At 39.9% G+C, this 10,867-nt stretch overlaps 3 protein-coding genes across 3 annotated transcripts; 1 reads left to right on the top strand and 2 right to left on the bottom strand.

Annotated features, from left to right (window-relative positions):
* Nucleotides 1–604: 604 nt before the first annotated feature.
* On the bottom strand, nt 605–2,905 carry LOC137811834 (hyccin). Its single transcript, XM_068613690.2, has one exon. The coding sequence runs from the start codon at nt 2,020–2,022 to the stop codon at nt 928–930; it is 1,095 nt and encodes a 364-aa protein (XP_068469791.1). The 5' UTR covers nt 2,023–2,905; the 3' UTR covers nt 605–927.
* Nucleotides 2,906–6,550: 3,645 nt separating this feature from the next.
* LOC137811843 (uncharacterized) lies at nt 6,551–8,919 on the top strand. The gene is made up of 4 exons (XM_068613698.2): nt 6,551–6,905; nt 6,998–7,058; nt 7,174–7,318; nt 8,388–8,919. The coding sequence occupies exons 1-4, from the start codon at nt 6,692–6,694 to the stop codon at nt 8,637–8,639; spliced, it is 672 nt and encodes a 223-aa protein (XP_068469799.1). The 5' UTR covers nt 6,551–6,691; the 3' UTR covers nt 8,640–8,919.
* Nucleotides 8,842–10,406, bottom strand: LOC137811842 (chlorophyll a-b binding protein CP24 10A, chloroplastic). Its single transcript, XM_068613697.1, has 2 exons — nt 9,927–10,406; nt 8,842–9,558 (listed from the first exon to the last, which is right to left on the bottom strand). Exons 1-2 carry the CDS (start codon nt 10,151–10,153, stop codon nt 9,009–9,011), a joined length of 777 nt encoding a protein of 258 aa, XP_068469798.1. The 5' UTR covers nt 10,154–10,406; the 3' UTR covers nt 8,842–9,008.
* Between the last annotated feature and the right edge of the window lie 461 nt (nt 10,407–10,867).

Here is a 10,867-nt window from a genome sequence, read left to right as displayed (position 1 = left end):
GACAAAAAGAATGAAAAACATTTTTGTAACAGGGTATATAAGCCAAACCACACTGCAAAACTGAAGACAAGAGTTCATCAGTTCAAATATAACAAGGGTAGCAGAATTGACCAAATGAAGTTTCTAGTTCCAGCACAAACTTAAACTTTGGCACTTCTAAATCTACAATCGCCAGCAGTATGGAGTTCAAATTATCCTAGGGAGTATCATTCTACAAAATTGTTTCTCTTTCATTTCATCTAATGAGTACTACAATAGATTCATTCATACTGTCAAATGTAACTATATCCCAATGACAAGAATAAAAAGACTCTAGAAGTTATTCTCCACAACCTGTTTGAGCAGAAAATCATAGGTGGTACTATGTTTTTTTCGTAATACAATATCTATGTGTGATATCCAGATGATATCAGAAATTAGAGAGGTATATTTGACTATACAAAGTAGTAACCAACCAGGAAGCAGGGACATCAGAAAATTGAGATTGCCTACTCTATTACTGAGCACAGACCATAATAATATTCAGAGGAACCAAGCGCAGGAAAATCACACAACACATTTATAAGACCCCATTCAATTTCCTCAATCTTCAAGAGTACAACAATAAGCCCAAGGCAGAAGCACCACACACATCACATTGAAATTGCAAGATTATAACCAGACAAGGCCACACACACGCGCAGAGCATAATTCCATCAAGAAAGAAAGTCAATACAGCGACCTAATCACTCGGTAGGAAAAATAAATAAATTAACATATTTGTATAACCTAGAAGAAGCAAAAAGAAAACAAAATAAAAATAAAAAAGAGTTGGCAATGCATCTATGAAGTTTCTATTATACAAACACGAATTCTTCTTACAGTATGAAGACCTACAGTAATAGTACAGAGCAGCAACGCTTATCATTCTCCTTCTCATCATCATCATCACTTGGAAACCAAGAGAATCTCCGGCTTCTTAACCTTGGTGGGTGTGTTGGCATTGGAGTTGGAGCCAGCATTAGCCTTGGCAGCCTCTGTGGTCCTCACATCGAGCTGAATGAGACTCCTGGTGGCGAGAATTGCCTGCGGCACCAAATCGTGCGAGGCACGAGCGTACAAGCAGCGAACCGCGAAGGAGGCCGCGTCCTTCACGTCCGGAGAGTTCAGCGGCCCCAAGAGGCAGTGTCCCAGGATTCTGAGCGCGGGTTGGAGAATCTCCCAGGGGAGAGGGATTCTATCGCCTTTGGCGTCGTGAATCTGGGTATGATCGGGAATCGGGGCGTCGTCGAATTGATTGCGGCAGGGGCACGGGGCGGCGCCGGCCCAGGCGGCGGCGAATTGGCAGAAGTCGAGCTTGGACCAGGCGGGCATGTGGGAGATCTGGGAGAAGAAGGAGTGGAGGGCGACGCCGACGATGGCGGGGCGTTTGGTGGATTTGACGCCGAGTTGGGGTTCTAATGGAGGGGAGATGAGGCCGACAGAGGGAGGGGAGAGGGATTGGGGTTTTCGGAGAGGGGCGTGGTAGATGGAGGGTTGGGAGAGGTCGGGGATTGTTACGAGGAGGGGTTTACCGTTGCGGGATCTGGTCTCGGCGGCGTAGAGGGCAAGGAGGACGGCCTCGAAGCCGGCGAGCGAAGGGGGCTCAGGGGAGTGGATGCGGGAGAGGTAGAGACCGGCAAGGAGAGGGACGAAGGAGAGGACGACGAGGCGGAGGTGGGGGTCGGTGGAGAGGAAGGTGTCGTAGAGCCAGTGGCAGAGGGGGTCAGAGTGGGAGCCGGAGAGGGAGGCTGAGACGGCGGCGTAGGCGGTGGGGGAGGAGAGGAGGGAGAGGGCGGGGCGGTCGGAGTCGGCGAGAGAGGAGAGGGGGTCGTGGGAGGAGGAGGGTAGGATGGCGGCGAGGGCGTGGATGCGGGAGCGTGCCTTGGACACCGACTCCCACCACGAATGCATTGGGTCTGTTGCTGGTTTCTTGGGATCTGCGGCGTTGGGTGTTGGCATGGACGAAGATGGCGACGATGAATCGCTGCGGTGAAACTCCATGCTCCTCTCACTCACCCTCACACTCGCTCTTTTGCTTCTCTCTCTACAAAACTACTGCATCCCTTTATTTAATACCCACTCCGCTCAAATTACTCTTCTTCTTAACTCCCCTTTTCCTCTTTCATCCTTCTTCTATCAATTCCTCCACACCACACATTTCCTTCAAATCTCTCAACTCTTTTACTCATTTCTCCCATTTTACATTTTCCTCAACCAACTTTTCCAATTTCAATATATATTTTCTCTTTTTAAGTCACAACAAACTGCAAAAACATCATTCTAACCACATGAAACTTCATAAGATGCTTGTGTGGATCTTCACCAAGTTCATAATACCTAAACAACAAATGAATTAGTGCAGATTTAAGTTCATAATTTGTCTCACCTTCCTCTCATGATCTAGTTCCTTTCTCTCATGATTAGCCATGTAATGAAAACCAAAACCAAAACTATATTTAACAACCGGAATAATAATACTAACATAATCAGTAATTTCAATATCACTAACTACACTACCTAAGTCAATAGTAGTAGTATGATAGTTTTTAAAATGTTCTTTCTGGTTCAGAATTGAATGGATGCAATGTACTAGTCCTAGATGTACAATGATAACACCAAGTGAAACACCATAACAGTAGCATATCATATTAGCAAAACATATCATGTCTCACAATGAATGATAAAAGCTCTAAAAAATAATCTAAAAATTGGAAAGTGTGTCAAAATAACTTTTTAAGAACATTAAACACCATAGTAAATAATCTAAAATACTTTGTCTATTTTATGTAATTTTTATGAACTTAAAAATAGTCAGAACTTTAAAAATTTGAAAAATTCTAATTGAAGGAATTTGGGATGTTGAGGTCCTAGTCATAGTCCTTCTTTCTTGGAATGTAACTCATGATTTCTGGATTTTTATTGGAGGTTCTAGAAAAGTTTGGGATACGTGTAATTAATGGATTGGATGAGGTTCTGAAAAAGTTTGGGTTTGGATTTTTTAAAATTTAGTGTAATCAAATTCAGATCAAATAAAATAGTGAATCTAAAATATAAATTCACTTTAATTTGATCAAATTGATTTTACTTTTTTAATTTAATTTAAATTAAATTAAATTCACTTTGTCAATTAAATTATGAGATAGACCTAATTGACTTGACTTAAGATTAATCTAACTTAACTTGACATAGTTTAACTCGATGTAGGTCATTTTGTATAGACTAAACATGGACTCAACTTGGCTTGACCCGATCTTTCTTGATCCCATCAAAGCCTAACTAAACTTGGACCAGTTGGACTTGACTCGATTTGGCCCAATCTAACATAATCTCAATCAAAATCAACCCGACTTGGGCCAAACACAACTCGGTTCAACCTAGGAATAGGTCGACTCAACTCAACCTGGAACAAGCCGACTCGGCTTAACCTGAGAACATGCTTACTCAACTCGACCTGAAAAGGAATCGACCCAACTCCGCTTGGCATGACCCCAACCAGATGAGGATTCGATGTCTCGACCAACTCAACTTGGCATGAACTACTAATCCATCTTAGTTTCACTTAAGCCTGACTCAACCTTAACCTGTTTGTCGGGTTAATGTGGGTACATGTCGACTCGGCTCAATCAGACATGGGATTAGACAAACTAAAATTGACATGGCCCCGACCCGATGCATACTTGATGTCGCAGGCCAACAAAAGTCCAACTCGACTTGGTCGACTCAACTCAACAAGGGTTTGGGTTGGACTTGAGCCTGAGCAAACTTCGATTAGATTCGACATGAGTCAGGCACAGGACGACTAGGCTTGACTTGGGCCTAGGTTGACTCAAGTCAATTTAGGCTTGCACCGACTCCACTCAAGCCGGAACCGAGATGGACTTGGGTTCAGACTAACTCTGACTCAAGTTATACTAGGTGGGGCTGGCTCGACTCAACTTGGGTCCGGGCCAAATCAACTCTACTTGGACTTGAGTTAAATCTACCTAACCTTGTTTCAGGACGAATCAACTTAACCTACTCCTAGGCCAACTCAACATGACCTGGGTCCGAGCCAACTCAACTCGACTTAGGTTTCGGCCAAACCGACTAAACTTGGCGGTGGGGAACTCGGGAAGAGGATTATCTTTGTTGAAAATTTGAAAAATATCTTTGGAGAGGATTTAATTGAATTTGGAATTTGTTTCTTCATTTGAAATTTCATCATGAAGGCACATAATTTATGCAAATAATCATGAACAAGAAAAGTGAGAGAATATGCTTAAAATCCATATTTAGATAATAATATCAATTAAGGTCTAATGAATCATGATTAGGTAAATCTTATTTAAAATGGTGAATTTATTCTCGATTATATTATAAAAAATCCAATGTTAAACGCTCTAAATGTGAGTAGAAATGTATTCATCACCTATTTGACTCGACCTGAGAACGGGCCAACAGATCTTGACCTAGGTATGGGTCAACAAAGCTTGACCTGGACCGGATCGACTCAACTCAACTTGGGCGTAGGCTCACTCGACTTGACCTAGGTCGGGTCAACTAGACTCGACTCGAGCAGGGTCGACCTAAGCCTGATCGAGTCGCCTATGCTCAACATAGGCATGGATTGGTTCAATTTAGCTTAGGCTCGATTGACTCATCTCAAATTGGGTTCGAGGCCAGTAAGCTTGATTTAAGTGAGGTTGAATCGGTTGACCCGGGTCTAGGCTAACTTAACTTTACCTAGGCCTGGGGTTGACAGGGCTCAACCTGGATCAAAGCTAGACTTGAGCCCTGACTAACCCTGACTAGACTCGACCTAGTCTGACTCAACTCAACCTAGGCTTAGGCCGACTTGACTCGACGTGGGTTTGGGCTGAGTCAAGGCTGAATTGACTCAACTTGGGTCACCAAAATTATAGAATATTTATGCTTTTGAATATTTTTCTCTTACCATGACTATTTTGTTGGAGAACCTTCCTAGTTGTCTTTAAATTATTGGATAGAAGGCATGTACCAAGAACATGGAATTAATCTGCATTTTTATTACAACTAATTAAATATTTAAAATTTATGCTAATTTGTATTTGGTACAATTTGATTTGTTGTGAAATTTATTTGATTGAAAAATTGTTTGTTCAATATATATTTATATGGTGTACAAGTTTGCAATTTGTAGGGGAGCGACTTTGGTGTATTTCATATGAAGACAAAACCATGGAAGGGTTCTTACCCTCCATGGTGTCGAGCGGAACCTCGGTCCATTAAAAATCATGGATTGATGTTCACCCTTCTTGGTGTCGAGCGGAGCCTCGGTCCAATAAAAAAACCATGGAAGGATGTTCACCCTTCATGGTGCCGACTGGAGTTTTGATCCAAGCAAAAGTCATGGGTTGGTGTTCACCGTCCATGGTGTTGAGTCGGAGATGGTCGGTCCAATAAAAACCATGAACTGATGTTCACCCTCCATGGTGCCGAGCCAAAGATGCTCGGTCCAAGCAAAAACCATGGGTTGGTGTTCACCCTCCATGGTGTCAAGCCGAAGATGCTTGATCATTTGAAAATTATGTTGTCACAGGCGAGCACAAAAGGTATTTGTTTAAATATAAAGAAGTACTTGTTCAAGATGGAAAGTGTAAGGATATGGGTGTGACCCGATCTTGGCAGTTAATAAGTCATCCTTGGACCCACACCTCACTTAATCCTCAGTAGCATACGCCTGAAGTTGGGGACATCTAAGGATATGGGTATGGCTCGATCTTGGCAATTAATAAGTCATCCTCGGACCCACACCTCACTTAAGCCTCAATAGCATACGTCTGAAGCTGTGGGGCATGTAAGGTCATGGGTCTGGCCCGATTAGGGGTGATTTAGGATCAGCCGCCGACCTTGGGATCGAGTGTAATATAGCACGAGTCACAGGATCTCAAATAATCAACATTGATTACAATTAAGACAAAATCATAACCGTGAAGAGAAGGTTAGGGATTCGTCCATATATACCCTATAATATGCTAAAGGAATGATCATCTAATACACACTGGTATAGGGTATATTGATCCTTAACCACCTTGGATGTTTTAGGTAGGGGTTGCCTATACTCTTATCTAGAATAGTGGAGTAACCATAGCTCCATCTAAGCATAATTCAATTTTATCAAGGAGAGCTTCTATTTCTGGCACATGTTGGAAAAGGAAATTTCTTCCAACATCTCTATACTTTCTTCGTGCACTTTCATAAATCTTTTAATTTCAAAATTATTTTCAACAAAAGTTACAAGGTTTTTTTTCTTTTCCAAATTATATAATCCTTAGATTTTTTTTAGAATCTAAAATACAAAATAGTATTCTGAGTTCTATCATATAGAGTTTCAATTAGCTACCTTTTTATAATAAGCAACATATGATTTGATAATTTGTCTAGTAATTATAATAGAAATTCTAATTAAATTATCTAATAAGACTCAGTCATATATTTTTATTTATGTAAAAAAACTTTCATTCTTCTCAATAATGCGGGTGACAAACAAGGAGCATTTAGTTTTTACATAATTATTGTTGAACAAACAACGTCCAACCACGAAAAACCGCCATTAGCGATTGCATTTGTAGCATTGTTTCTTACTTTCTCTCATTCAACATCTTACGTAATAACCAATACATCATTAACAGTTCAGAGCCAAGCTCAAACAATGACATTCTGTGCTCTCTCCAACACTTTCATCTCTCCCTATTTCCCACCATCTCATTCCCATCAATCCAAATTCTCATCTTTCAGATTTTTCAGCTCCAGATCGCAGCCTCTGGCTACCCAGTTGAGGAAAACCATCACAACAACACGCTTTACAACGTTTTGTTCTCTGGATGCTGCAAATGCACCAAAACAAGACACCCCAATTGAATTTAGTACGCAGTTTTGGTTTTTTCTTATGACACTTGGATTCTTTCACTTTCAATTTTCTTACACGCTTGTTTTTTGGATTTTGCTGTTGCTGTAGGGTACCCCGCATTTCCAACATCGTTGGACATCAACAAGATTCTCGCAATTCTGCCACACCGGTAAGTGTTGGGTTTTCTGAGTTATGGATGGGTGCATCCCTTGACTGTGCCTTTGGTGTTTGGTTTATTTTCTAAATATATTTTCTTTGTTGTTTCTGGTGGGGGTTTCATTCAGGTTTCCATTTCTTCTAGTGGATAGAGTGATTGAATACAATCCTGGAGTTTCTGCAGTGGCCATAAAGAATGTAACAATAAATGATAACTTTTTTCCTGGACATTTTCCAGAAAGACCAATCATGCCTGGTGTTCTTATGGTTGAGGTAAACACTATGCAGATTTCAGAGCCAAACCTCTCATGGTACTTTCGTCTAGTTATGTCTCCATTGCTTAATTTGAATAACACCTTCCAGCTGTAGTTCATTCGAAACTTTAAGGACTCAATCTAGATCAGTTTGGTTCTCTGTAAAGATCTCTTACATTTGATGGGGTTGATTTCTTATTTGAAATTTTGGAGAAAGGGTGATGATATCTTAACAACCTTTACCAGATTACAAATATGAAGAGAAATAATTTTTTTTCTTAAATAGAACAATTTTAGAATTCTATTAGCCAAATCACAATTGTTAATCGGTATTCTTTCAATATTGATTTGTCAAAGTAGCATTTTCCTTGAAGAGATAACGAGAGATTTGTCATTTTTTGCAATATGGATTCTTCTTTGACATTCCTGGACGTTTGAAGAAATGCACAGGTAGCCGGGAGGACGGAATATCATAAAATGAACATTGATGTTACTAGTTAAGTTTGGAGTGATGTATCCTGAACCCTGCCACCCAAATGCAAAATTTGAATATGGAAACTGAATACAATGTGAATAGAAATGTTAGCATTATTTGTTTTCCACCGGAACATGTTGAAAATCACAAAAAAATTGAGTCTCACTTATTTAATGAGTTAAATATAATTTTGAAAGTTTCAATCAATTTTAACTACCAATAAAATGCATTAGAAAAAAAAAAAGTTGGAGTGTGTGGTTAAAACTCCTTTATGAATATAGTCGTCCTTCTTGCTTGTGGCCTCAAGTTTCCTATCAACTCAATTTCATTTATGGCTTGTATTTCATTTTATAGACATGTACTAAGTGGGGCACATGGGTCTAGTGTCTAGCTTAGGTATGGTTTGTCTTGTACCAGTTTTAATGCAAGAAAAGCATGGATATCTGTTTGGTCTCTAGAGCTAATGTTGCACCTCCATTAGACTTCATGGCTCATTTATATTAATTTCCTGCTGCATAAGATCCAATCCAACTCATGAAAGAGATTTTTTGTTGAGATTGGCAACAGGTGTCTGTTATATTCTAAAGGTTATGTTGAATTATCCTTGATGCAGGCAATGGCCCAAGTAGGTGGCTTGGTTATGTTGCAGCCTGAAGTTGGAGGTTCTCGTCAGAATTTCTTCTTTGCTGGAATAGACAAAGTGCGATTCAGGAAGCCAGTGATTGCAGGAGACACGTTAGTTATGAGAATGACACTAACAAAACTGCAAAAGCGATTTGGAATAGCAAAGATGGAAGGGAAAGCATATGTTGGAGGTGAAGTTGTGTGCGAGGGAGAGTTTTTGATGGCCACTGGGAGTGAATAACTAAGACAAACCCCTCCAAAAGAAATAGTTGATTCTGCTGTACTTCTTTCTTGTTTCAGGTAGTTTAAGCCTAGATTTTTTTTTTTTTTATGAACATGATCACCATTTGAGTCATTCGACCTCATGTACTTCTCAAACACAAATTTCATGCCAAGTATAAAGATAATTACTGTGTGAAACGACAAGTAAACCCAACTCGCAATTTTCAACTATCCTTGTCCCTTTCAGTGCCGATATTATAATATTTATTACACAGATACATGGTGAAAGCATCCAAGATTAGAGCATAGAGTTTGAAACTTCTCAAGGGAGAAATTTGGGTCTATAGGACAATGATTCAAGTTGTCTCCCTAGTGTACATTATTTTGTTTACAAGCCAAGAGCACCTAGGGGTGTCTTGCCCTGTCCAGCCTCAAAGTAGAAAATCAGCATGGCCAACATAGCAATCCTAGCATGCTTTATCTCAGCCAATTTCAGTCTCTCTAGCTTGTCTGCATCCGGAATGTAAACACCATCGTTGATTGTACCAGCAAATCCCAAAGGGTCAAAGAATTTGCCACCAGGGTAGCCTTGATCTCCAGTAGAGTTGCTAAAGTTCTCAGCGGTTCTTGACCATGGGGTAGCCCATTCCACTGACTGAGAATCTGGGTTGAAGAAGTCCACCCATCTCTTGCTCTCAACCCATCCCATTAGAAGCAACTGGGTACCCAAAAGAGAACCAAAGGAGAAAGGAGCAATTGCATTCGGATCAGCTCCAGCCTCAAACCATGGAACTCCACTCCAGGCCTGTCCAATAAAGATGCCTACAACTGCAGCCATCGCCCACCTCCCATGAATGAGTTCAGCTTCTCTATACCATTTCAGGAATGCTGGGTCTTTTCCTAGTCCTAGAGGGTCAAAACCATAGTCACCTGGTAGCCTGCAATTGCGACATTGAACAGGAAATGAATCCGCCAAACTCTTAACACTAAAGAGACTATTTGAGAGTTTGAGGAATACTTAGAATTAGAAGGGTTAACAAAGCAAATTGAACACCACTTTTTTGGTTAAAACCTTAAGAGCAATGCAAGATTAACCAGTCATACTTGAATCTTCTTTGGTTAACTCTTTCAACTTTTCATTTAATCAGTCTTTTTCTTGATTTGCAAACTTATCAAATATTTTGATTTTTCATAAATTTCAATCAATTATTAAAAAGAGATGCTAGAATGAGTGTCAGCATGTGTCTTTCCAACAGAGAACATAAGAAAGAAAAGAGAAATTGAGCAGTGACACGGGTGGACTTACGAGCCATCAAGCCATTCCGGGTCAATGAAATTCCCACCACCTTTTACAGAAGGAATCCATGACTTCTTTGGAGCAGCAGCAACTGCCACAATAAGTCTTTTAGGATTAACAGCAGCACCAACTTTGGCTCCAATGCCAGCAGCAAGCAGTGCCTGACTCCTCTTTCCTCCACATAAGAAGTTAGATCCAAACCTGTTCAACACAGCACCAGATGTTGCAACTGCCATATCTCTTTCACCTTACTATAGCCTGCTGTTGGAAACTGAGTCTGGTTTGAAGTTTTGTTCAATGCATATACTAAGTGATCTTATATGTGACGTGGGAGAAAATCCGAGGGAGCTCTCATAGGAGGCCAAGTGGACCAATGAAATCTATTGAACAAATCTCAAACTCTCGTGGATAGATTTTGGACTAATAGGAACTTAGTCTTCATCCCTTCCCTGTGTTCCATGCAAACCACGTGTATCACTACTTCACCACATATTGAGTTTTGCTCCACTTTATATCTTATAATATAGTGTCCGTTATCTACTGATCAAAACAAAATATAATGATCCAGAACAACCCATAATGTTCAACCACACATTCATACAGAAATGGTTAACCAATGTTAAAATCAACCATAAAAGTATAAAATATCAGAAATATTGGGTACAAAGTAATTAGAATGATAAAAAACCAAGAGTATAAGAAACACAGATAAAACCACTAATCACATTAATGGATAAGAAATGCATATTGGTTGCAACAGCTCTCCTGAGGTAAAAAAAATAAAAATAAAATTAACAAGAAAAAATTATAAAAATTATAAAAAATAAGATAAATGTAAAGTTAAGTAAAAAAAATTCAATGAATAAGGTAACTAGTAATGATTTATTATTGAATTTCTTGAGTGGTCTCCTGTTTATCTATGTCTTCATCATTGGTAAATGGTCAGAATA

Source organism: Phaseolus vulgaris, chromosome 2 (assembly GCF_051622355.1).
Source record: "Phaseolus vulgaris cultivar YP4 chromosome 2, ASM5162235v1, whole genome shotgun sequence".
NCBI classification, from domain to species: Eukaryota; Viridiplantae; Streptophyta; class Magnoliopsida; order Fabales; family Fabaceae; genus Phaseolus; species Phaseolus vulgaris.
Note: the sequence above shows the minus strand (reverse complement) of the source record. Positions and strands in the feature narration are given on the sequence as shown.